Source organism: Symphodus melops, assembly GCF_947650265.1.
Source record: "Symphodus melops genome assembly, chromosome: 20".
NCBI lineage: Eukaryota > Metazoa > Chordata > Actinopteri > Labriformes > Labridae > Symphodus > Symphodus melops.
Window position 1 is genome coordinate 15474635 of NC_136710.1, and position 27372 is coordinate 15502006.

Here is a 27372-nt window from a genome sequence, read left to right on the forward strand (position 1 = left end):
CATGAGACACTCCTGCTCCATATGGAGAAAAGGAGGACTTAAGGAGCACCCAGCTGTCCCGTATTGTGCTCAAGCGTTGTGATAAAACACATGCACAGCTTTAAGTGATCATGAAGCGTGATAGGTTTAAAAGACAGACAAAAAAATAAGAAGAATGAAGGAACAGCCAGTCAAGTCCACACATCTGAGGACATGTCAGAGTCTTAACTGTGTGGCTTACCTTGAGTCATTCTAATCAGATAGAGCAAAGAACACTGGTTAATGGAGTCTGGGATCACTGATTATTCATGTCCACGTTATGTAGCCGACCCGTGTTGCTTGAGAACAGATCGGAGCGCTCACACTACTCAAACAGAATGGACTCTTATATGGTTGTATGCTTAATCACTGTACGGATTGCCTTGTGCGAGTCACAGTTTCAGCCCCTTTAACATCTCTGAGCGTTGTATCCTGAACTGACACTGATGTTTTCAGCATGGTCATGTTTTTTTTTTATTTCTCTTTGTTGTTCTTAACTTTAAAGACTTCTCAAGCCTTAGCCTACCTGCTGCTGCTGTCTCTGTTGGTTGGCTTTCTGTTTGGCACGTCGCTCCAGAAACTGTTTGGCGAACTCTTTGGCTTCCACTGTGTCCCCCAGGTAGGACCGGATGAAGTCCAGCACTGCATAGGGAGACTCCACCTCCTTCAGGTAGGCCACAATTGTGGCAACTTTAAAACAAAAACAGAAAAGTTTGCATCAAAGCCGTGCTGAACATGTTGAAATCATTTACTCTTCACTGTCTAAACATTAAAGTCATTGAAATGCACGTTCGAATAAGCACTTCGCTATCTAAGTGGAGGGTTTCCTTGACACTGCTAAATACATAAAAGCTGCACAGCATACCATCCACAGAGGAGGAGGAGTTGTTGGCAGAGGTGTTGAGAGCGTGCAGCATCTGTTCACACCAGGTGGTGAAGCCGTCCTGAGGCTTCATGCCCTGCAGCAGCTTCAGCAGCTTCTCCTCATCCTCAGTCCGCTTACGGCGCAGCATGTACTGCTCACTGCACAGGAGGGTTTAAACCATAGTTACCATGTACACTAACTGAGCGACGTGTTCAAGCGTTTCAAGACCACACCCAATATGTCTTTGAGTTTCGTCTTTACCTGAGCGAGGGGCTGCTGCGGCTGTTCTTCAAGCCCATGTTATTGTTGCTGTTGCCGCGCAGACCGGACTGATTCTTCACCGCCTCGTCCCACATGCCCATGCTGCCTGAGGAGCCTCCGCTGCCACCCTTACCCTCCATACCTCCAGGCCCGCCCCACATGCCAACACCATCCGCCCACTGCCCCCCCATGGAGGAGCTCCCCATAGACATGCCACAGTGCTGCAAACAGAGAGCACAACGGTTAGGAGACATGATGATGCTGCTGCTTCGTGATTCCTGCACAGAAACCTCAGGAGGCTGTCGTGGACTTCGAGCACTCACGCGATCTCTCTGCTGCTGGGCTCGCTGCTGCTTCAATAGCCTCTCCGTCTCCTGCTGCATTTCCAGCAGAGCCAGAGCCTGGGGCTTCCCTGCCTTGGCGAGCCCAGAGGAGGGAGCCCCGCTCCAGCCTGAGCCACCGGCCCCAGGACCCTGCTGCTGGGGGGCCTGCAGCAGCTTCATGATGAGTTCCTGCTGCTGTCGACACTGGAAGAAGACCAGTGACAAGAGTCAGCTCTTTACTCGGCCTTATTGATCGTGCAGCTTATTTAACTGTGACCTTCAAGCAGCATCAGAAGGTTAAAACTTAAAAAGCTCTATAAATATTTCTAGATTTATGAAGCAGTGTGTAAAATAAAACTTCCAGCTAAAGAAGAAACACTTCGATCTTCACTACAATATAACTCAATAATGCTTGTAGATGAAGGCTGTGGGGCGGCTGGTGCTCAGTGGTAGTGTCATCGTCTCTCAACTGGAAGTTTGAGGGTTCGATCCCCAGCTCCTGCAGGCATGTCTAGTGTGTCCTTGAGCAAGACACTTAGCCCTGTGTTGCTGAATGTGTATGAATGAGATTAGCAGCCTCTGTCATCAGGGTGTGACTGTGTAGGTGTAGGCGACAGACAGAGGACCCCGAGTAGAAGGATTTTTTTTTTTTTTTTTTTTTGAAGGCTAACAGTGTTTATTGATCTGCTGACAGAGAGCTGATTTCTCGAGATGAGGCTCATTTAAAGACGTCGCCATCTCACCTGCTTGCGTCTGAAGAGCTCGTCTTCCTCCCTCCTCTTCTGCTCTTCTTGCTGCCTCCTCTTCTCCTCCCTCCTCTTGCGCTGCTCCTCCTCCTCCCGCTTCGCCCTGAGTTCAGCGTCTCTCCTCTCCTGCTGGAGCTGAACAGGAAACAAATCGGTCAAGTTAAAAAAGGCACAAACTTAAAAGAGTAAAACAAGCGAGACAGGAAAGGAGCCAGGCAAAAACGGCGAAACGCTGAACGAACGCAAAGAGATCACAGAAAGTATAAATATAATTAATAATAACAATGAGAAATGTGAGGCTCTGTGGCGCGGATACAAACCCACCTTTTGAAGCTGTTCGAGAGTTGGACCCTGAGTAGAAGGATTCATTGTTATGTCCCAAAGACTGGCTTCACCGCCTGTTGTGGAAATAAAACACTTATTATCGTATTCAGGCATTATAATAGCATTCATTCGCTTCTCACTGCATGCACGACCGGCTCCTCCTACCTGACGGCTGTGAAGCTGAGGTATGCATGTCCCACATGGACCCTGTATCTGGCACTGACATCGATCTGTTAATCGAAGGCATCATACCCGGCTCACTGCACCTGGAAGACACAAAGCAAAAATCAAACACTGGAATCAAAATCTAAATCGGACAAAAAGAAAGAAAGATTTCAATCATGGTTAAATCAGCATTAGTGCAGACTGGTAGAGTAAAGTAAATATGGACAGAACGTCTTTACTACTCTCACTACAGGTTCTGAAGTCATTATTGTGGGGATGTTATTTGAGCCCCTGCTGCTGCTGTTATGCCCGTCCCTCTTTCAACCGTCAAAGGCCTCTCACGTCGTTACAGCGCATCAGATTCTAGTCAGACTGAAGCAGACACTCGCGGTGATGACAAGTCAACGACTCCTGAGTAAGTGTTGTCACATGACCTCCTCTGCACGTCTAATCTGGTAAAGAACACGGCAGGGCCCACATCAGCCAGAGCTCTCCACCCTGATCTTACAGCTTTATCCAAACTAAACTTCCCAGAAAAGTGAAGATGTAATCGTAAATCTGAACAATAAAAAAGAAGAAACCATGTTGGAGAAAGACTGGATTTGCCCCGTGTTGTGTCTGTTAACATGGGGGAGGTGGGGTTTAAGACCTACACTACCGCCGCCGGTCAGCAGGTGATGCTCTTGAGCTGTTCATTCTTTTATTATTACAGTCTGTGACGTGTGCGTTCTCCATCAACGTACCTGTTAATGAGCTGGAATAGCTGCTGTTGTTGGAGCTGCTGATAAAGAGCTGCTGCTGCCAGCTCCTGTTGCTTTTTCAGGCGCTCCTGGTCCAGGTTCCCCTGAGGAAACGAGAGCAGTCGACAGTGAACACAACGCGCCTTTCATCTCCAGACACCAGAAACACTTATCATACACTGTGGGTGTAAGGGACACTTTGTTGTGCAATGTGTTTTTTCAAATTGTGTTATTTTTATGCAGCCATAAAGTTGGGAAATTGCACAATTGTTGTAACATCAAACTTAAAAAACAAAACAAGTCTGTGATCCCAAATCACAAGCTTAAAGGGTTTGCATGCATTCCTTCAGATGATGTCAAATGTTACATGCATTTGTAGGCACATACACCAGATACAGAAACTTCTCCCCCACCAATATGAAGCTCAGATAAGAGCAGGGATTAACTGCATGTGGCTGCATGTTTTAATAAAACAATTTCAATGATAACATCAAGTTTTTAAAATAAGGTGGGGGTCATTTTTAATCAAACAACATTGAGTGCCTGTATAACTGAATTAGAATTAATCAATTAGTCTTTTTTTACCGTGACCTGTCTATCAAGCTTCCCTCTCCTCTGCATCCTCCCTTCCCCATCCTCTACGTTGGCTGAGCTCTGACTCACAGTCCCGGAGGGCCCGCGGCTGGGCTGCGGGCGCTGCGTTGGTGGTTGCTGTCTCACGAGCAGGGGCGGCGGGGAGGGCCCCGGGGCGAAGGGCACGCGGCCCCACATCTTGATGACGTCTCCCAGGGGTTGGAAGCCCTCGTCGCAGCCTCGCTTCACCAGCAGGGTCATGGTGAAGTAGCCCGCCTGGAACCACTCACACATCTCCACCGTGGTGAAGGGACCTGCTCGCCGGGCGGAGGAAGAAACAGGTTTAGTTCGGACGTCGTTTTTTTTAAAAGGCATGCGATGCTCTTGTGTTGGCGCGTGAAGGGTTACCCTGGATCTCTCCCTGTGGGTCCTTGTAGAACCACTTCATGGCAGCCTCGTGCGACAGCGGCAGAGCTGCTGCTGTGTTCCTGCTCTCCTGCTGCTGCTGCAGAGCCTGGGTGAAGCACTCCTCCTCCAACGAAGTGTCCTGCAGCGAAGCCACCATCTTCTCCGCTTCCTAAACATCAAGAGAAAATGAAGGTCGTCGTTATAGCTGCTCTCACAAACGCTAACCCGAACATTTCCCCACATTTTCCAGCAGAGTGCTCCTGAGATCATTCCTAGTAGCTCTTTCACACCTGCACCTCACAGAGGGACTCTAAACTGTCCCTGTAGGACAAGAGGAGGAAGCCTGATCAGTGTTTCCCATACATTGATTAAATGTGTGTATCCATGAAATTGCTGCTTGCACGAGAGAGACAGAGAGAGAGAGATAGTGCAGGAGCTGTGAGGATTAAGCGTGTTGTATGTAGCTGCAGCTACTTTTCCCTGCTCCTCTCTCTCTCTCTGCCGTCATGACTGTGAGCATCGCACCAACATAAAGTACACTGCTGCAGAAACACACGCACGAAACAGTCAAGTGACTGCCCTGTGATTGGTCTACAACAGTGGTGTCCAAACTTTTTTTCTTGTGGGACATAATCGTCGTGTTAGAAACACTCGCGGGGCCACAGTTTTGTTTTTCCCAAAAAATGTGAACATTTAATATTATAAGGAACCTTTTGTACGTTGACCTGTACAAAAGTAACGGAAATACACAATGACGAAATTACAGTGAGAAACCATTTTGTCCTAATTTCTTTGAAAAAATAGTAAGGCTTTGTAGATAAATCAAAATGTCCTCAAAAGAAACCCTTTCATAAAAAGTCATAAAATACTTTTCATTTCATCATTCTTCTTCATCTGTTTTATTTATCTGCTTTTCCCAGAATCAAGCCTCTAATGTGTTTTGTTTTTTTGTAGAAGCTTTCTGTATTTAGCTCAGGTTATTACCGTAAATTCCGGACTATTGAGCGCACCTGGATATAAGCCGCACAGGCTAAAAATAAGTAAATAAATGTATTTGAACATATATAAGCCGCACCTGATTATTAGGCCGCAGGTGTCCACGTTGTAACATGAGCTATTTACACAGAAAGACGTGACACAAAAACTTTGTTTTAACTTAATTAAATACGTAGGCTACCGGTAACATCCGCACGTACAAAGCCTACTGGAAATCCGTTATCGAACAGTGTCTGTAACACGGCTGATGAAAAACATTACCGTAATACATTTCACAGGAAAAAGTCCATCCATTCACTGCCTCAGAATGACTTCCTTACTCACTTCCTCACTCTCTTTTTCATTGTCGCTGTCAGTGTCAACTTTACGTGCAGCAGCTCTATTAGCTTCTTTGACACCCAGGTCGATCACCTTTAACTTGAAAGCTGCATCATATGTATTTCTCCGTGTGTTTTCCACGATGAGGGTGCGGGCATGAAGCGCAAAATGACTGATATTAAGATCCGACGTGACGAGGTCAAATGTTTTTGCGGCAGAAGCTCATTATCCCCCAACAAAGATCCATAAATAAGCTGCATCCTTGTAAAAGCCGCAGTGTTCAAAACGTGACAAAAAAGTAGTGGCTTATAGTCCGGAATTTACGGTAAATGGTTAAACAGTCCGCATGTAAAAAATATGCAAAGGTTGATTTTCACAGTTAACAAAACATGTTTCTATTTTAGGAATATCCTTCAGCCCTCCTGATATGAAAAAGAAAAACAACAAAATATCCCTTCTGAATCTTTTGAGTCTTCGAATGATGTCTAGGGCTGCAGAAAATCCTCTCAAGGGCCGCAATTGGCCCCCGGACACCCCAGGTCTACACTGTCCTCTCCTGACATGCAGCTTGTAAAAGATCAGGGCACCGACTCTCTTTATGAAGACGAGGAAATGACAGTTACTGTATAGTGTTTGTTTCATGGAGTATCATCACCTGCGGCTCAATATTTACCAACTCAGTTGCCGTGGTTACGGACACAAACAGGCAGAGAATCTGATGTTCTAACGAGCAGAGAAACCGGACTGTCAAATAAAGTTAGAAGTCAGAGTGCTGAAGAGCCACGCAAACACTCCGCTGCACAAGCATGAAGAGCTCATGACAGCGTGGCCACGGCCTCGATTCATAACAGAAGTTTAACATCAGGATTAAGGAGACAAGACAAGTATTCAGTAGCGTTCAGTCGATGATCGTGCCGGGAAGCAGGAAATAAACGACAGCATGAATATTTCCTGCTGCATTCTCACATCAGTTGACCCTAACTTCATAAACTCCTGTAAAAAGTGAACAAAGTCAAAAGTTTTGTGCCAGCGTGAAAAGCACCACGGACACTAAATCGACAGAGCGCACGTGACTGCATGTTACAGGGAATTTTACATCCATGTAAATGTTTTGCACAAATTAGAATGACTTCAGTGTGTTAGCGAGCTCCGCGGCCTGTTTCTACACTTCTACCATCTGAGTCCCATCTGCTCTGAAACACACTCGAGAGCGTGTGGCAGAGGTCTTCTGACTGTTTGAGAGGTGATGCATGATAACATCGAGAGGCTGAACACTGTCAAAGACAGTTTCCTTAAAGAGTTAAATTCTTTATGATCTAACTCTGGGCTAAATGTTCTCGACCTACCTGCATGTTATTTGACATCATGTATTTCCTTCACAGTCATGTCATTTGTTTTCTTGTTAAAACCTCATGATTGGACAACTTGTTAGCTTCATTTTGCCGCCTGCTACAATGATGTCATGTTTCTAAGCTGCTTGTAAGACGCCTGTTCTTCGTACCTGCTGCAGGTGCTTCATGCCCTCATCGTCCTCTGTGTCTCCTCCAGACGGAGGGAGGTGAGGCGCTGCGGAGGAAGGGGGTGGGGGAGGCAAGCTGGATGAGGCGGCGGGGTGCGGGCTCAGCTGCGGCTTGGAGCCCCCTACTGGAGCCACGTCTGACACAAAAACAAGAAGAGAAGCATCCGTTAAACAATAGTCCCTATTTGCAGGATTTCTATTTATAGCACTGTGATGTCAGGATGTGTGAGGGACGAGCAGTTTCGCAGCTCTGTGTGAAGGCACTGCGGGTTCAGTAAACAAGATATTGAATGACTGAGTCTCAACATATTGTGTATCAAACCAAAATATCAACAGGGCTTGAACAGCCTCACTGAGAGCTCGACTGAACGAGACTTTCGACACTTTGAATCAGCGATTTGTAAATCGAGAGAGAACAAAGTTAACTCTTCAAACCAAACAATGTGGCACTTGTTGTTTCAGTCCTTTAAATCTGCTGTTAAATGCTTTTTTTTTTTTTTACTTCTGTTTACAGCTGGTCAGTTGTTAAGGAAGTCATGAAGTCACAAGCTGCAGCTGACGCGTGTGTGGAGTCCGCTTCGTCGTTCCTTTTCTCAAAAGTGATTTATTCAAGTATTTACTTTGAGAAGTTAATTGCAGCCTTTTGCAGTTTGCAATGTGGCTGTTTACAGCGGGAACGTGTAGCTGCAGATTATCTGACTTATGAGGGCATTCCTGTGAGGCTTTCACTGTAAAGCATAAATAAGCATGTGACAAAACACTGAACACTTGAGTCACAAACTGAATTCAGACACAAAGCAGCAGCTGTTGAGCCTGCTTTAAGTCCAAACATGGTGGCGTTAAAGCCGTACTGGACAAGTCAATGAGTTTGTTAGCAATGAAAGAAGAAGAATCAAGTTGGAGTTTTCTGATTTCCTAGACTGAAAGCACTCCAGCACATGAGCTGTGTTTATCGTCCTGTTATTCTTCTCCCATTGTCGCGCTGAAGGAACCTTTGTGTCACGTTCTAGACGTACAGGAAGGACCGCTGCATGAACAGATACCTTCGCTGGATGTGCTGTTGGCCTTGACAGCGTGGCTGTTCAGCTGAAGGTGGTCCAACACTTGGCCAACGTTGCTGGGCCGCGGCTCCAGGAAGGGAGGGGCGCAGTGGCCAGGAGGAGAGGGGGAGGGGGATGCAGGCTTTGTCTCGCCGTCGCCTACAGTAGAGCCAGCATCTTTACTCTCTGCGAGGTGAAAGGGAAGAAAATGTTTAGTTAAATGTCACTAGAGTTATTTTACTACTTCTTCCTGGAGCTGTAAGGAGTTAAATGAACTGAGAGCAAACAATCTGTAGTTTTGCATGTTCAAGATGGAAAGCCAAAAAACAGCAGCTCATTTTTTTAAGGCCCCTAAATAACATTTAAATCAATTAGAAAAGAAAACACACCAACAGAGATTTTAATTCAGATTGGAAAAAAAAAAGGACGATTCATTTTTAAATAATCCCACAGAACACAAACCACATAAAATATAGTGAAAGGACACACCAAGACATTAACAAAAGAGTCTGTCTCACCCTTCTCTTTGTCTCCTTCAACACTGTTCCTCCCAGTGTCAGCGAAGCTCTCCTCTTCCTCCTCTTCGATCCCCTTAAACTCAAACTCCTCCTCCAGGATTGTCTCCTTGCCCCCCTTCTGAAACAAAAGACAAGAAGTCTTTATCCAGACGGTAAAAGTAGTAGAAGACCGCTCAACTGCGACATCAAAAGGCCCCTGACACAAAAAGCGGCCGGCAAAGAACAAGTGGCGATGAAGGTCATCTGTGGCGTCGCCTCACATTGCCTTTATCTTGGTCAGAAAGTTGAACCACAACAACCATGAACAGCCAACCCTGAGCCAGGCCAGCAGGAGGCGGGAGTCTGCTGTTTTGATACGAGAACTCGTATTACAGGTACAACTTATCGAGAATAATGTCTGATAAAAAAGGTGAAAATGACGAAGGCGTCGTCAGTCCTTGGTCTTCAAGTGGAAAAAGAAAAGAAGAGGCAGAGGAGACAGATAAGGAGAAAGCATGGACGCTTCAGCTTCAGGGGCTTTCCCGAACCTGTGTTGATAGCTGGAGAGAAATAAACCATCCTAAAGGTTATACTTCTGTGTCACGTCCACGCCGTGCCCTCGGCGTAGACCCGACGTCGTCGTTGAGCATTCATAGTTCTGCGTCAAAGGAGACGTTTGCGGGGTCAATCGAGGCTGAAAACGGGTGAATTTAACACACTCGTTAGCTCACTGAGGAAACGAGATGAAGAAATGCATTTCCACTACTTTCGAATGTCAACGGGCCGATTTTCTTCGCCGTATACAGACTTTTAATATTTCCATTGTGACCAGAAAAGGAACTGCCGGAAATGACGTTCTGAGCGGACCAATCACAGTCCTTGCAGTTTGTGTCGACGCGATGCGTAGTGAGGATTTTTTTGGAGGTGCGCGTAGGGTCCACGTAGACCGCGTAGCGACGACGTCGACGCAGAAGTCTAAATTAGGTTTAACAGCCAATCAGTGGGATTCCTCTGACCAATGCCGATTCAACACGCTGAATCCTCCCAAAAGGGTGCCAGACAAAGCGCAAAAAACTAGGGCGTCACATGCTCACGGACAACCGACAAACTGATTAATGTACCAGAGTTTTAAGAGTTGATAGCATTGATTATTCAGAGAATCGAGGTCAGGACCCAAAAGTAATCGTGGAGTTGTTGCCTCGAAAAAAAAAGTTGTAAAAAATAAAAAAAAAGTACACGAAGGAAGTTCGTTTTGTTCCGTTTCTTTGTTCTATCACGCTTTGAGGTCCACGCTGCTGAATTCTACATAAATCACATTTCTTAACGAACATCAGGGAATGGGGTCGTGGTTTTCCATGAAGGAGTTGGAGGTGGTGCTTGACAAAAGGAAACGCACCTTCATCGTCATGAAAGCTCCGGAGGAGTCAAACGTGCCCATCTCTCCATCCTCCTCGTCCGTACACCACTCGGGCAGGCCGTCCCTGTCGTCCTCCAGTCCCTCGCTGCCCGCACGCCGGCGTCCGCCACCCTGACCATCGGAGTCCCGGAAGTCGAAATCAAACTTCCTCCGACGACTCTCGCCTGGACCGCTATGGTCCCGCCAGCCTGCTGAGCGAGGACCACCATCTATTTAAAAAAAAAAAAAAAAGGAAACAGTTCAAACAGGTACTGGTCAGCAGAATCACAAGAGACAAACGGAGAAGGCGCCTGTTAAATAATAAGACAAAAAGATTCTCCAGAAAATGTTGAGCACAAAACATTCTGGTCACTTTTTAAGCACCGATTAGAGCTTTTGATTTTCAAAACTTTATATTTAAACATACTACAGACCCATGTTCACACAATAAAGAACAAGATCATTTGAATACTTTTATAAACGTGGTCTGGACAGTTTGAGTGTTTTTTGAAGAATTTCCAGTGTGTCTTTATTTTATTTAAAAAGGGACAATCCACATTAATTTGACAAGAGCAAAAAGGTCAGATGTAAACAACAGATTTAGTCATGCAGACTAACTTTCATCAGCAGTCCTCGGCAGGTCTGTGTAGAGCTGATATATACGGTAATATTTAGTGTGATATTTTAGTTTGTTTACGTACTAGTTACAATGTGAACATTTAAACATAATCCAGGATTTTTGAAACATGGTCATGTTGTGAATCTATCTTGTGAATGATCTTTGTTTGTCGGGCTTCATTTTTGGTTTGTTTATTTGATGAATGAGGGCTCTAAATGACAGACACTTGCACCTTCCTTCAGGCGCGCTGAGGATGCTACACTTTGACAGTGTCCAGACAGCACAGAAGGCTCCGACTGACCTCAGTGACTCCGTGTAAGACAACAAACGTTGTTTTAGAAAGTTTCCTCTCGTGTCCTGTTATCACAACGGGTGACGCATGTTTGAGGAGATTTTTTTTTTTTTTTTTAAAAATCGAGAGAGAGCGCAGAATCACATCTGAAGCAAACAGCTGCACAAAACGGGAAAATGCTTTGTTTGAAGACTTAGGTCCCCCGCAGAGTATAAAGTCCTGAGACATATGTGAGGAGGTCGATAAGCTACAATTCAATGGTCTTCATTGCCGATCATATGGGTTGAAAATACCCCGAGTCTGAGCACATAGCATAACATGCTGCAAAGCTAGATCCTACAGAGTGGAGCCCTACACTGTTTTTGATTGGCTAGTTCCGCTTGTTGTCCTGGCTGAGAAAGAAAGAGAGAGCTGCTTTACTCGTCGAACACTGATAGGTCAACGAGATCGTCTTCCTTCTGGACGAAGAAACCGAGTTGAGCTTGGAAAAAGCATCATAATGTTGACTTATTCAAATCTGTGCTGCACAGGCTGCAGGAGAGTTAGAGCGACACAGGGGCAATATGCAAATAAGAGGCAAACAGGGATATGAATAAGCACGATGCTCTTTGTGCATTAAAGAGCCACATACTCGATATGATCGAAACCAGGATACGGCTCAAAGCTGGGATACTTGAGTCCACGTAAACTCACATTTTCAATAAGTAAATCAATACATGTTTAGACTCTCACCATCCCTACGAGGTCCAGTTAGTCTCCAGCTGCTGCCCGGCTCTGCCTCTTCCTCCTCCTGCTCCTCCCGCAGGGTGCGCCAGTTGTCGCTGTCAGCCCTTGCAAACTCCTTCCTCAGAGGACCCGGAGGAGCTCCTGACTCCTCGAAGCCCGGACGCCCCACCTCCCGACGCAGGGGCTTCTCAAAGCGACGCTCGCCCCTGAGGAGAGGAGAGGAGAGGAGAGAAGTTAGGATGCATCAACGGGGGGGTTAAAAGGAGGAGATTTTAATCCTGAGGACAGGTCCAGCCAAAGCCTGCATTTACACCACACGTACATGATAACACATTTCAACTGGCTCCATCAAATGTCACAGAAAGATAAAGACAAGCAGGCGGCAAAAGTGAAATCCATTAACTAACAATATCAAAGGTCTACAAAGCATTGAAACTGGATGAAGGCTTCTATCTGCTATGGAGTAATGTAAGCCAGGATTTATTTATCGTAGATCCCGAGGTCGTATGTGCGCTTGTTTTTCTTACCGGTCGTCCCAGCTCTGGCTGCGGTGAATCTCTCTCACACTGCGGCCGAAACCCACTTCAGCATCTTCAATACTTCTTTGGTAGAAACCACCTTCACCGCGGCCGCGACCTGAGGATGTGCACAGAGAGGAAGAACCCTCTTCATGAGAGAAGCTTTGACACCACAATAAATGATACAATCACATCATGTCTGTATTTGTAGAACTGAAACGATCCCACAGCTGTTCAGACATTTACCTAAAGACAGAGAGCCCAGCACTGGGTGCTCAGGGAATCTGTTTTTGTTGTTCTTCTGTATCAAACAGGTGTCACGGTTGTGTCATGTGTTGTAGAAAAGTACTGAACTTGTCCTGAAGTGGACAGCTAGTGTTTCCTTTAACTCGTCATTAGTGCAGAGTGCTGCACGTTAGAGGTAAAAAACCAAGTGGGCTCAAGGTCAGTATCCCTCCTGAGCTTAGGCTGATGCCAGGTTGATGTGAAGGTCTTTAAAAATGATGCATACTTTACAAGCTCTTTTATTATTGTTTTGATGCATAATTTTTCTACACTTATATTTGTATCTATTTTAATTTTTCACTGTGTGATTTTCTTCTGCTATCCTGCTTTGCTGCTGTAACACTGTAAATGTCTCCGCTTGCAAGATGAATAAAGGATGATCTTATCTTAAACCGTGTTTTTCGTCTCCTTAAAGAAGCCGTTACACTCTCTGTGATAATCCAGAAACTGAGCGGACCGAACCCAGAGACAGAAGGACGGTGGGGGCGGGAGTAACATAAACACACTCAGACAGAAAACAACACAGGCCAACAGTTGCAGCTTACAGGGGACTTGATACATGAAGCAGCATGGAAGCGGTCCATACAAGCAAACAATCCGAAAGGGGAAAGGTGGAAGACATGTCAGACACCAGGCGGATGGAGGGAAAGCCAGAACATGCACAGGCTCTGGTCGTTTCAGGGCTGGATTTTTTTTAATTTTTTTTTTTAGGGGGCCTGATCTACGCTCAACTGCTCGTGCACAAGGTGAGTTCATGAGCCCGGTGGTTTTTAGGTGTGGCAAGACCAAAGGAGGAATATTAAGAGGAAGTGTGCTGCATAAAGATGGTGGAAAAAAAAACACTCCAGTGGTTGGCTTCAATAAAACCCTTCACTGGAAAACAGCCGTTGTACTTTCAGCCAAGGGTTTTGGGCAGCACATGTGTTGCTGTTGGACTTGTGTTAGCTTTAGCACAAGTGGTTGTGGAATTATAATGAGCTGATGTTGGCTGAATCAATCCGTTATGTTATTGGCAGCCATGGATTTTCTTCCAATATGTTTTGAGCGCTCAGTTTTACCTCGACCACCTCGCGCGGCCCCTCGTCCTCGGACAACACCAGCTGGGGCGGCCCCGCCCACCCCTTTTCCCATGAGCCTTAGCACCGCCACACTGTTCACAGACATGGAGAAGTTTCTCTGCAAAGAGAATGATGGTAAAAAAAAAAAAACACAAGTGAGGAATGTGAGAGAGTTTATCAACCAATAGAAGAGCTTGTCTTGATCAGTCAACACAACATGAAACTGGATGTCTGCAGGTGTGGCTGTGTTGGTGGGAGTGTGAGCTGACCTGCTCCTCCTCAGTGAGAGGCACCAGTGCCAGTGGCTGCATGGGCTCATCTTGCAGAATGGTAGCAAACTCCTTATCCTGCATGTCCTCTGGGACCTGAAACAAACAAACATTAAGCATTAAACCTTGTTAGCTTTGAGTCCAGTGACTTCTTCAGCATTACTTAGCATTCCAGGTTTCCTCCCTGTTCTTTGTCGGAGAGTAACACTCACCTTGTTGTCTTTGATATAAAGTGCTAACATCTCCTCTCGGCCGTAGCGGTACTCGGCCAGCTTGTACTTTGGCATGGCGGGGGAAGGAGGGGGGGACGTCACACTCCCCCCACTGGACAGTGCACGGAGCCTGTGTGAGGAATGGTGAAGAGTTAAGATCCTTTTCTTTTTCCTGTCCGCCTCCAAACAGAAACAAGCCACCTCAGTGCTGCACATGAAGAGCTGGACTGAGTGGAAAGAGTCGACTGAGCAGCAGACTACGTAGGCTACAGACAGTAAATAAATCAATTGCAGGTTGGGTGACTAATCTGCGTTTCTGATGGGTAAAAGAAAGACTTTGTACAATTATGCAACATTTTCGCACCTATCTGTCCATGCTAAAGGAAGCTATTTACATAACTATCATCGATGAAGAATATTAAACCATGTAGCCATTTTCACAACCATTTCAATTACTTCAGGAGGATTCCTGAAGTTCTTCTGACCCGGCTGTTCACATGTGCACCTAACAGAGAGATTACTTAGAGCTAAGGTCCAACTGTCATAAATCTCCTTTTTAAATCGGAATGATAGAAAATCATCCATCCTGCAACAGGAGAAAAAAAAAATGACTAAAGTTCATGTTAGTTTAAAAAAGCCCTCCTACGCAGGTCTCCCTCAACAGCCATGGCTCAACACAGACGATATATTAGCTTTCCAATCTCAAGATTTCATTTTAAAAAGCTATTACCAGCAGGCCAGATTCCAAGGCCCTCACTCTTTAACAATGGAGCCATTCACATGCCTCCACAGTGTGTCATTGACTCGGAGCAGCACATCGAAACCATATGAACCTCTGAGAGGTGTCGAGGAGGGCGAGGGGTTAAAGATGTAAAAGAAAACATCATGAAAGTCAGGCTGGTGGCTTGTGGCATATCAAAGAGGCTTAAAATACATGGAGAGGTACTTCTGGTGCACAATGTGCCCTGCAGGTCTCGCTTGAATGATAAATTCGGTCCTTAGATCTGTTCCATATTACCTAAATGTGCGGCAGAATTCCACCACAATGACTGGGACACTTTTCAGCTCCGCTGCCAACAAAAAGCTCAAATGGTTGAACTCATTTAGTGACGCTGCAAGGCATTAAAAAAAGACGTGGAAAGAGGCTGAGCAGGCTGCTGTGTGTGCCGATCACTACAACGCTGCACGAAAAGGTGACGAGGACCAAAGTGGATTAAAAAAAAAAAAAAAAAAGGGCCACTGAGAGGAGAACAGCTGTAGATGTGTGTGGAGAGAAAAATGTTCTTCAGGGCTGGCACCGCAACAAGAATGCACACAGCAGTCACAGGCCGTTAGAGATGGAAAGCTCTCCCCCCCCCCCCCCCCCCCCCCCCCCCCGATTAATCACAACACAAACAGTGCAGAGGAAGAGGAGACGGGATGTGCCCCCGTACATTTCTTCCACATAAACGGTGGGAGACGAGGACTGGGATGTTTGTCGGCCTCATGCAGAAATCTATTCATTTCATTATTGGCGTTTTAAGATTCACTATGCGGCTTTTTGGGCCTTGGGGGGGGGGGGGGGGGGGGGGATGATTTTGCTGGAAAGTGTCCAGGGGTCAGATTCAAACCTGGGCCGCTCGCTTCAAGGACTATGAGCGTCAGTGCAGGCACTAACATGAAGCTACCAGCTCCACAAAGACGCATATTTAAGAACTACTTTTTCATTTGGAAGAATCGGGCTGCATCCCGAAGCTGAGAGAGGTGCCCCGAAACTTGGGTGCCCTAACAGTGCCTGAACACCCGCTCAGCGTGTAAAACGCAGTGACACGGACTCGGCTGTCCGACAGCTTTCCTCCCCTCGTCATAATCGAGCTTTTAAAGGAGACGCTGGTGAGTGACTGACGTGAAAATAAAACTTCAGAAGAAAATACAGAAAACCTTGAGAAGCTTCCACAGAACTAAACTGGCCAAAGCGTGAATCATTGTCGTCCATATGAAGGCAGTCACAGTTTGAGGACGTGAGAATGTGATACATTATTATATCTCTCTGTGAGCGTGTCACTTGTGTCGTCAGTGTTACTTTAAAGAGGCGATATGTAACGGTGTCACATCAGTAAATTTGTCTTTTAATAAGAGCACGGTTAAGTGATGTTCAAAATGAGACATCCACTGTCTATCTTTGCTTCCTGTATAACTTTTTAGACAGGGTTTGATTTTCCTCTAAAGTTGCAGGAAGTGACGTTCTAAAGCACCTTCTCGACGTCCTCCTCACGCAGCTCTACTTATAGAGAGAAACAGTTGTGCTCTACTGGATTCAAAATGAAACTTAAGATGGAATCTGTTAACAAAAAAAGCTTTTATCTGTAGAAGACCGTCGAGCAAAACTAGAATCTGAGCGGCGTCGGGCGAAGACGGGAGTGAACACGGGAGAGTTTTTCCATCCAGATCAGATAATTCCTCTAAACCAGGTGAATTTCGCAGCCGATGAGGATGCTCACTCGTGTATGTACGAGCACGCCAGAGAGCGAGTTACAGGATGCTGCTTCAGTGAGCCGAGCAGCATTTGGAGTCACGTGAAAACGCTGCGTTTTTTTAAAGTCACACGTCGCCCCTTTAAAAGCTCAGTTCAAATAACAGAAAGAAAGAGGGATGATTTACCATTCTGGGCCGAAGTTAAGAGTCTCAGCAGTCATATTCCTCACGTCCACACAGAACTGAGTATCTGAGGAAGAAAACGCGCTTTTATTCTTGCCGTTCAAATCGTGCTTGAAATGTTGGTCGACGTGTTTGTCGGGGGGTTCTTACCCTGTCCAGATGATCGGAGCAGGCTGGACTGAGCTGGACCAGGCTCGAGCTGGCTTGCTTTAGTTAGGCTTAGGTGACTTAGAAGGCTGAGTGGTGCTTAAGCTGTGGTCACAGAGCTCCCCAAACACACAGACACAAAGAGAATAGCTGCCAGTTTCAGGTGCTTGAGGAATATCAGGTTATCAGGTCCTAACTAGTTAAGGAAGGGGTTTCAACAATAGTTTGGAGAATGGAAGCTCCTGCTACTCACAGCCCGAAAAAGGTTGTTAAACATAAAAAAGAAACTAAAGAACCATGGAAAATCAACAACAAAAATAAAACTGTTTGCTAGTTTTCTTCTTCCTTTCTTTTTTTTTTTTACAGCATTAATATCTCACATTAAAGTTTAAAATATGAACTGATTCATCAAAACAAAAAAAAAAACTCCAGAGCGAAGTAACAGCCAAAACAACGAACAGGCTGCTGGAACAGCTGCCAGGAGCAGACGCGACCCGCACTCCCTCTTCTCCTTTCTCTCTTGCTCTCCGTGCCTTTTTCTCTCCCTCCAGCTGAAATGTGGATTGATGGAGACCCTCCAGGTGACTCCTCTATTTCCTGTCCTCCTCCTTTTGCACCACTGGGGGAAAAAATGGACAGAAAGAAGAGTATTAGAAGTGTGCACACGGATTAGCTGCTGGTGAGATGCATTTTTAAAGCTTGGCAGCCTGCGGATATTGTGATAGGAACGAAGCGTAATTCAATTTTCCGTTGGGTAGCCTTGACACACCGACGGGCCTTGGACTCCTGAATGGTTCTGGCCTAATTTGATCAAGGCGTTAGGAGAGAGAATAACACTGTGGCATTCCTCGACGGAATAAATGGGGGGGGGGGAAGAAAAAAAAAATCAAACTATTTGTAGTCCAGTGCTCAATCACTGCCCAATGTTACCGCTGCTCACGGGACATTTACCAACCAGAAACCTAGAGAGTCCGTTACAATGAGTAGTAGACTGTTTGGGGTTAACTCTAAAATCATGGAAAACTGAATTTCAATAGTTGGTGCCCACACACAGTTGAAGTTTTTAGAAAAGGATCGAGCAGTTTGATTTGTGATATGGATGTATTCTCTGCCGTTAGATGTCCCTTTGTTAAAAACAAAATCAGCAGACGACCATGAAGAAATCTGTGCTGCTACACATCAGTCGTTACCCGGCTTTTTTATGACCTGTGATTCAAAACATTTCAATGAAGTCAGTTTAATAGATAGATACTTTATTGATCCCGAGGGAAATTCAAGAATATAATACTCTCGTGCCTAGGCTTTTTTTCATCTTATTTTAATTGTTGGGTTACCAACCAAAGACCACCTTCACACACTTTGTTTAAACTTCCCAATAAACTCAGACTCAAATATTTTTTGTCTTCAAAAAAGCTGACCACTGCATCATTTTTAGGAAACTTTAAATAACTCCCCAGGATGGTGTAATTTAACATCCACTCAGGATGTTGCAATCTCAAGAAGCCGTGCAAATTGTGCGGCCTTGTAATCGTATCCCATCAACCCTCATTTTCTGTGGACCAATCATTTATCATCATGTATGTCACCAAACTTCCTCATAGAGAAAACCTCAAGTAAGAAACATTTCTGTTTCTTTAAAAAAAACCTCCTTTGGGGTCTTTACTCTTTTGGTAGCTTTTAGATCTGAGCTTTGAATGACAGTGTCTGTTTGGAGAGACTAGATCATAAATACATTGGGATAATTAAATCCTAATCTCAATTTGCCAAACTATACCTTGGCTACTAACCAATCAGAGGCTGTGTCCCTAATGCCTGGTTAACACTCCTGCTTCAAATCATGAGATATACGCTAGGTGCCTACACTGCTGTGAGAACTACATACGTGTACATCGGTGTGTCTTTGACATACTCCACCTCCACCATACGTTTCAAAGAGCCATTATCCAGCTAGAGCCTTGTTGTTTTGTCTAATCAGTTTGTATTTAATTAGCTCATGTATCAAGTAACTAGTGTGCTGCTGCTACAACAGCTTCAATAAAAAATGAACTGAGTAAAACACTTTCGTTTTGTAACTCATTAATAATTATCGATAAATCAAAACTTGATGGTTAAGGTGTTCAATTGTCCGTTAAGGAAAAAGACTGAAATTTGCATCGCTACTTGGGACCAGTCGCTCACAGTCGATGTGTAATGTGTCACCCAAAGAGCAGAAATCCAGCATTCAAGGACGCAACTGTGACAGAAAAAGCCCAGACACCCTGAAGCTGGTTTAGATCTACAGATGTAGCACTGTCAGTGCTCACCTACCCGACTCTTACTGTAGGCGACACTGACTCAAAGCCAAGATCAAGACAAAATTTAACAGAAATTGTTTTAGTGCATTAAGTGTGGGGTAGCACAAAATAATGGATTATACTGTCCAAGCACCATGGCATTAACATTCAGAGTGTTAACAGGCTGTGTTTCAGATTTTGCTGAGAGAATTAAACACAATCTATGAGTGACTAAACGCATCGCAAGACTTTACAAACATTTGTCCCAGTGTTTTCGAACCCCTGGAAGTGCATAAACTACAGGTCTTTAACTTATTCTCAAATAGCAAAATGACTGGTGTGAGGCACAAGAAGCTGGTACATGTCAATTCAAATTATCACCCGATAAACTCAGTATCATACATGACTTACACTGTGCATCTACATCTACAAATTAAGTGCAATACGTTAGCAATATTTAAAAAAATAAACTTACAGCATGTCAGATAACCCTAATTATTAATGTTTCAATAAACGTGCCTTAGTTAGCAGACACTGACAGGCCTGATCTCAAGTCAAAGGTTTCAAGATTCACACTGGTCCTCTGAAAAATTAATCGCAATAATATCATGAGCGTGATAGATTTTGATATTGAGAACGCACCTCCATCTTTTAAAGGTATAATATGTAGAATATGGTTGCTAATGTTTATATTAACATATGCAGATCAATCAAAATTTGACTAAACCCATGGTATATGTATTTTATTGTTGAGTACTTGCATTATGTCCAATATTTCCAACAGTAATCAAAACCAGAGAATTCATAGTATTGTAGTTCTAACAGCTTGAGTCTTGTCGGCAGCCCCAATGACAGACATTAAATGTTGATCGTTGGCAAGGAAACACCAGATGTTACATCAACATAAGCTAACGGGAGCGGCTACTGAAAAAGTCATGTAAATTATAGTTGAAGACATCGTCTCTAAACATTCTCTTTCGGACCGTATTGGCTGAGGGGTAGCAGCAGAGAGAATCACTCCCATGATTCCCCGCGAGCTTCAACATCTTTTTTTACTGTTTAGATTGAGAGCTCCATGGAGGTGGATACTACATACCGTGCTGTTTAAATCTAAGATGTAGAGACATTTTGGCTTCTCCAACAGTGTTGAGAAGATAACAGTGAAGATGTGCAAATGGCAAGAAGACAAGGAACTACATAAAAAGCACAACCAACATGATGCAGCATTTTATGAACAAAAAAAACAACACAATAAGAAGCTCCAATTGCCTCTTGATGAGAGAAGAAAACATGAAAAGGTCAAAACACACCAAACAAGCAGGTGAGCAGCTCCTAAAGAAATCTTTCTCAGTCTTAATTTGTTTTCAGACTCATTTTATAAAAGAAATCGTGAGTTGTTACGTCTCTAATCCAATCGGATGCAATGTCAACATATTATTAGTGTAAATATTCAAGAATTATTAGAAATCGCACTTAAAATGTCTTTAAATGTACCTTTAGCTATTTTCCACTTTGAAAGAAGAATAAAATGCATGTTATATCACATGTCACATTTTGTTAAAACACTACAAACACAGTAAACTACTGTCTTTAACGAGCAGAATAGCATGTTTAGCCTATTAGCAGCTAACTCTTCAAACTTCAGTCTCCGACATCTAAATATGTGACAGAGGTTTGTCTTTACACTCTTACACATTGTATTTTAGGTTATACGAAAGTTAAGACAAAGACTGGTCACCTAACTTCAGCGCTAACATCGCTGTAAGAACATTAGGTTTGCCCTGCATTTGAATATTTGCTAATGTTTCAAAACGTGGCGGGGTTTAAAGATTTAAACTGCGAGGATGCAGCAGAGATTGAAGCTAATCTTAGCCCTTAACTTTAATTATTGCATGCTCGTATACAACTTAAAACAACTGAACGTGTAAATAGTTTAGGTTGTAGACAAAATAGCGCAAACTGACGTAAGCTAACACCAGTGGTTGCGAGCTAATGTTACATGGACTTGTATTGTTCGGTTTTTTAAGCTGGTTTCTACATTGGGGGGGGAAATGGAGATTAACCAAATGCTGCAACAATATTTTGTCTCCACAAAATCTCGATTTGGTTGCATGAATGAAATAGATTGACTTATTCTAGCGAAGCGTATCTTTTTAATCGTAGCGGCCTGCGCTTGTAGGTTCAAATGACACCAGAGATGATGGCGGAGGGGGGCGGAGTGTCGGACTCACACTCCCCGGCCTGCTCCGCCAATGTACGGGGACGACCACCTCCACTCGGCCGCTCGCTGCTCGGCTAACGCGATGTAAACAAAAACAAGCACGAGGGCAGAAACAACAAAGATTTGTCTGTACATTTACAAAAAACGAACTTGCTTAAAAAAGGGGCTCTTAACACACATCCATGCCGTTTGAGCTCCAGAGCCGAGGCTAGCTCGTTAGCACACGTTAGCTAACTGGAAAGAGGAACCATGGCTTACCTTCACTGTTTGTAGCTACCAGACTGGTTGTCTGCACGGCGTCTCTACAGCCAATATAACGCATGCATTGGTCTTTTTAATCACTGTAAACGTATTCATTCGACAGAATCGTACTTTCAGAAAGTCGCGCTCTGTGTTTTATTTATTATTTTTCTTCCCCCTCGCCTCCGACGGTCGCAGCTGCGTATCAGTGTGTGTGTGTCTGCTGGCTCCTCTTGTTGTTTGTGTTTCGGAAACATGGCCGTCCGTGTGATACCACGTGACTGCACATTGACAAGCGGCTAACCAATGTTGTAGCAGTGCAAACACACCCCTATTTACGAGCCTGGACACTGATGTGTACCGCACTTTGCAACGGCATGTTCAAATGCAGTGCGTGCTGTTGGCTGGATGGGATAATAAACTACTAAAGAGAGGAGCCTCGGTAACTTTAGCATGGAGGATATACAGAGAAGATAGTGAGCTCTAAATTAGTAAGGCAGCAAGGTGCCGTTCCTGTAATATATAAAACATAATGTGTGTGTATCGCCTACGTGTGTGTACATTTTGCAGTTAGCATTGTGCTTCAAAGACATTTGGCATTATGGGAGTAATTTGCGACCATTGAAAGACTCGCAGTGCATGTTGAGCGGCAGTATCATAAATAGCATGCAGCATTACTGTTCAATTTTAGCCAGCAGATGGCGCTATTGAACATCAGTTATAAATACAGCTATGATGTGCTGTAGTAAATTATTTTGTGAATGTGCTCACAGCCCGTTTCATTTGGGATCTTAATAAATAAACATCAATACCAGATCTAGACTATTTGAATAATACTTTACACAGAAAGAAAACAATATTAATAGGAAAGTATTTAAAAAAAATAAAAGCAATACTTGTGCAAGTGTGTAATACTTGTAGAAATTCAACCTGGATAATGAAATAAAAAAGTAAAACTGGAAATTGAACAGCATTGATAAAGTTATAGCATCAGAATCGTTAAAGGCGGCATTTAAACATTTAATGCATGGGACCCAATTATAATTAACAGATTATGTCACACTGCACCAGAGATATTATGGATGCAAAGAGGAAGAATGAAGCAAACATGGTAATAACTTCAACTGAGGCCTGACCTTTAAATAAAGAACAACTCATTTAAAATTCATAAATAAGAGCATTTGCAAGTAAGATTTATCGTTATAGAGTGATATCAGAGAATGTTTTCTGATCCTCAAAATCAATCAATCATTATTTGTTTTCAGCCAATTCATAATAAGAGTGTTCCCAGGACGATTTAATGAAAATGCCACTCCACCCTGAATTAAAAGAAGCACAGAGCAGGTCCAACATTATCATCTAATATTATCTTTAGACTCTAAGAGGTTCTTTGTAAAATGTTAATTTAAATATTTGTAAAGTAAATTGGATCTGAATTAATCGATCAAGTTTTTGGTCAGTGTCAATGTCACTGAAACACAACCTGTAAACACAACCAGGATCAGTTGTGACTCAACAACTATTTTTTACCTCAACGCTTCCAAGAAGTAAATCCAGCCATAAGTGTGCCAACATGGTATCCACATTTAAGATGTTATGAATTCAGATACAATAGTATATTGACCACAACATTCAAAACATGTAATGGTATCCCTTATAATGGTAGTAAGGAATACATAACCCTTAGTAAATGAGGATTACAGTCAGTGTTAAGATTTTTTTTAATGATGCTGTGCTTAAAATGACCACTAGAGGGCATCGAACCAACATGATCTAGTTATTTGTTCAACAGTTGTACTTTAATTTTAATAAAATACCATAACAACCACTTGAATTTTCTTTTTTTGCTTGGGAAATTATTTTGTCACAGGACATCATCTAACAATTTAAGTAAAAAGTTGTTGGATTTGCTTTAAATGTATCAAGAGAAACGATGTGTGTAGTTGATGGAGACTAAATAAGCAATGTCATGTTTGTCTATGTGACTGAACTTTATGGCAAAATTATTCAGACCAGCTTGATCTCTGGAATAAGAAAGTGACTGAGTATATTTTTAGGCAATAGATGGTTTGATTTCACAATTTAGTGTTTCAAAATATATATAAACCTGACGGAACTTCCTAAATTGGACTGAATTTATCAGATTGCCACCCACATCTTTATGTGAGGTATCACTTGTATATTAAGCAAACACTAAACTGCTACAAGGAAGCATCTCTGTAAGTGATTGCAGTAGATCTTCAAAGTTGTGGTTTGAAGAACTGTTTGGTCAGAACTATGTACAGTATATAATACATGAGTTTGCGTGCAACATCAGTCCAAATGTTTAATGCAAATCATAGAAATTCCGACCCCTTTGTTTACATAAACAAGTGCATTGCTTTACAGTCATAACGTAAATAAAACACAATAAATTAAGATAATTTAATGAATAACACATGCAGAGAAGCTAATGCAGATGCATGGCTGCATGCACATTCTAGGGACAGATAAGTCAACCATCCAACCAATACAACCTCTCTGAGCTGCTGCTGCTTTACATATAGTACTGAGTTTCTTTGTCCAACCGTCAAACAGCATTTTATACAGAACTCTTCATCCACATGTGTAATCCCTTTATGTAAGGTGGTGTTAGAGACCACACAACAAGCCTCATATGATGAGAAAATTGCCTGGTTTTAGATTATTTTTTTATTCTCCAGTTGTGTGATGATGCTTCTGTTTTGCATCTGCTACCTGTCCTTTCTGCTGACCACATCTCCAATGGTGAGTGCCAGTGTGTCCAACAGCTTCAGAGACTGCAGCCATTTCTTCTACATGGAGACACCACCTGCAAAAATAATAGGAACCAGCCTGAAGAGGATCTGCCAGAAGTATGCAGATGAGAAGCGCTACGCCACATTGTATGACAGCAGTCACCGCCTCCCACTCTACTCAGCCTACATCTTTAAGAAGTCTGATGGAATGAAAAGGATGGACACACCATGGATGTTTGAGCCACAGGTAGGAAGAAGACTTAATATTGTTTGTAAATCTCTATTTGAATCTCATCATAGTTGATCTTGCATGAATATCAGTGAGTATAATTAGGCTATTATAACAAACCCAAAAAGAAGTCACAGTTATGGTGGCATCATCAAAGAAACTTCAGTGTTAAAATGAATTTAATTCTATCAATTCTATCAATTTGGACAAGACATACAGGTGCATGCTTGTAAAACTGTCAACTATCTCCTTTCTATGTTTATGTTTTATTGTTTTTTAAACCCTGCTTTCAAGGCGTCCTTGGGTTGTTGTTTTTTTTGAAAGGTTCCCTTAATTTATTATTATTATTATTATTATTATTATTATTATTATTATTATTATTATATTTGTGACACCCACATTTCCCCCACTGGGGAATCAATAAACTTTATCCTTATACTTATTATTATTATTGTTATTATTATTATTATTATTATTATTATAGCAACATGATATTGTGGGTGCAATCCCCATTCAATTAAACAAACATGTCCCTAAAAAGATTGCTCTTGAAGGAAGGTGAGAAGGCCTATTTAAAAAAAAGGACTAATCTACCTCAAATTTCTGGCCGCTAACTATTTAGCTTAAGCCAGCAAGTTATCTAGTTTAGCTAAGGCTAATTATGCACTTTTCCCAATACTTCCCCTTCATAGCACATATGTAGTGATTATTTAAATTATTTAGGATTTCTTCCCCCCAGCATTTTGGGGAAAAAAATAATGTGTCAATATGTGTCTTTTATCTAGAAGCTAGCTGTCTCTGTGCTTAGCTGAGATAATAAACTAATGGCTCACTGTACATTTGTGTACATTTGTCTTCTTTTTGCGGTGGTGTTGTTGTTGTTGTGATCATTATGAATTGAAACTGTTTCCCCCTCTTTTCTCCTCCCTTCAGTTGGTTTCTGTTGGAGAGAGTGGCAACATGAGAGCTCTTCCACTTAGTGACGACACCCCCCCTCTGATTGAGGACAGCCAGGCGGTGCTGGAGGACTACACAGATGCAGTAGAATATAGACGTGGCCCCTTGAATCCTGACCTGCACCAATCAGAGCCAAATGACAAATCCTCCACATATACTCTGACCAATGTAGTTCCATTACTCACAAACTTTTTGGAAACCACCTGGAATCCATATTTGGACGTTATCCGCCGTCGCCTCAACAACTTCTGCCACGGCAAATCTTTCATAGTGACCGGGGTAACCATTTCTGGTGCCAAAATCAAACGAGATAAAAGAGACCGCTTGGTAATCCCTAAATACCTATGGCTCGCTTACTGCTGCCCACGGTTTGATCGTAACTCTCCATATGAAGTGAGATTCATGTTCCCTAGTTACGGAGGCTATGCGCTTAATGAACAAAAAGACCAAAAAGTGGTGGAAGTCCCACTAAAGACTTTGGAAAACTTCCTGAAAAGTCAGATAGACACAGACGGTGACCTGACTATTTTCTACAAGGGCTGTGTGTCAGAAAACACGTTCAAGAAAAAGAGAGACCTGTCCAATGGAACTTAAGGAAGAGTCGAAGATGCAACCTTTAAATATACTGAACACAAATAGAAATCTTTCCTTAAGCTTTGTTTTAATGTATTTCTGTTTTAATGTCTGTAAAGCACTGTGAAATGCCTTGTGTCTGAACAGCACTATATAAATAAACTTGCCTTGTCTTGCCTTGCCTGACCTTGCAGGCCTCCAACTTTAATCAACGTATCCTTCCATACTGATTTTCAGCATACTGTATAGGCTGCTTAAAGCTTGACTAGTTTTGCCAAAGCATAACATACAATCACTGAGTAAAATACCATTGTTTATTAGTTACCGTAGTAATGGCAAGTTGGCTTTCCTGAAATTTGACGAGTCAACTGGCAACCCAAATATTATATATATATATATATATACCGTAAATTCCGGACTATTGAGCGCACCTGGATATAAGCCGCACCGGCTAAAAATAGGTAAAAAAATGTATTTGTACATATATAAGCCGCACTTGATTATAAGCCGCAGGTGTCCACGTTTTAACAAGAGCTATTTACACAGAAAGACGTGACACAAAGACATTTTTTTAACTTTTAATGAAATACGGCTGATGAAAAAGATTACCGTAATATATTTCACAGGAAAAAGTCCATCCATTCACTGCCTCAGAATGACTTCATTACTCACTTCCTCACTCTCTTTTTCGTTGTCGCTGTCAGTGTCAACTTTACGTGCAGCAGCTCTATTTCCTTCTTTGACAGCCAGCTCGATCGCCTTTAACTTGAAAGCTGCATCATATGTATTTCTCCGTGTGTTTTCCATGATGAGGGTGCGTGCATAAAGCGCAAAATGACTGATATTAAGATCCGACGTGACGAGGTCAAATGTTTTTGCGGCACAAGCTCATTGTCCCGCAAGAAAAATCCATAAATAAGCCGCATCGTTTTAAAAGCCGCAGTGTTAAAAACCGCGACAAAAAGTAGTGGCTTATCGTCCGAAATTTACGGTATATATATATATGTATATATATATGTGTATATATATATGTATATATGTATATGTATATATATATATATATATATATATATATATATATATATATATATATATATATATATATTTATATATATATATATGTTTCCTGATTGTTTCCACTGTGTCCCATCCATTCATGTGGTTTTAATGT

The 27372-nt window shown here is 42.9% G+C and overlaps 2 protein-coding genes across 6 annotated transcripts in view; one reads left to right on the forward strand and one right to left on the reverse strand.

Moving 5' to 3' along the window:
• The window catches only part of gigyf1a (GRB10 interacting GYF protein 1a), a 30071-nt gene extending 8127 nt beyond the window's left edge, over window positions 1-21944 (reverse strand). The window contains exons 1-22 of one of the 4 annotated variants that reach the window (XM_079371772.1): window positions 21705-21944; window positions 16956-17571; window positions 16809-16872; window positions 14169-14298; window positions 13957-14052; window positions 13688-13805; window positions 12354-12462; window positions 11833-12032; window positions 10190-10419; window positions 8815-8929; window positions 8300-8482; window positions 7239-7393; window positions 4424-4592; window positions 4028-4329; window positions 3446-3546; window positions 2703-2803; window positions 2538-2611; window positions 2211-2348; window positions 1468-1671; window positions 1145-1365; window positions 884-1041; window positions 545-708 (exon numbers count right to left, since the gene is read on the reverse strand). In XM_079371772.1, coding sequence (XP_079227898.1) covers window positions 545-708; window positions 884-1041; window positions 1145-1365; window positions 1468-1671; window positions 2211-2348; window positions 2538-2611; window positions 2703-2803; window positions 3446-3546; window positions 4028-4329; window positions 4424-4592; window positions 7239-7393; window positions 8300-8482; window positions 8815-8929; window positions 10190-10419; window positions 11833-12032; window positions 12354-12462; window positions 13688-13805; window positions 13957-14052; window positions 14169-14298; window positions 16809-16843 — 3003 coding nt within the window. In that variant the 5' untranslated portion in view covers window positions 16844-16872; window positions 16956-17571; window positions 21705-21944. Of the gene's footprint in view, window positions 1-544; window positions 709-883; window positions 1042-1144; window positions 1366-1467; window positions 1672-2210; window positions 2349-2537; window positions 2612-2702; window positions 2804-3445; window positions 3547-4027; window positions 4330-4423; window positions 4593-7238; window positions 7394-8299; window positions 8483-8814; window positions 8933-10189; window positions 10420-11832; window positions 12033-12353; window positions 12463-13687; window positions 13806-13956; window positions 14053-14168; window positions 14299-16808; window positions 16873-16955; window positions 17572-21704 lie in introns of all 4 variants that reach the window. The other 3 variants (XM_079371773.1, XM_079371774.1, XM_079371771.1) reach the window with 3 other exon arrangements.
• On the forward strand, window positions 20207-26398 carry LOC306841791 (endonuclease domain-containing 1 protein-like). Of its 2 annotated transcripts, XM_079371778.1 has the most exons (3): window positions 20207-20546; window positions 24464-24689; window positions 25605-26398. In XM_079371778.1, the coding sequence occupies exons 1-3, from the start codon at window positions 20392-20394 to the stop codon at window positions 26220-26222; spliced, it is 999 nt and encodes a 332-aa protein (XP_079227904.1). In that variant the 5' UTR covers window positions 20207-20391; the 3' UTR covers window positions 26223-26398. The 2 variants fall into 2 exon arrangements, with proteins under 2 accessions (XP_079227904.1, XP_079227905.1); XM_079371779.1 differs by lacking the exon at window positions 20207-20546 and having other exon boundaries at window positions 22122-24689.
• The last annotated feature ends 974 nt before the right edge of the window (window positions 26399-27372 follow it).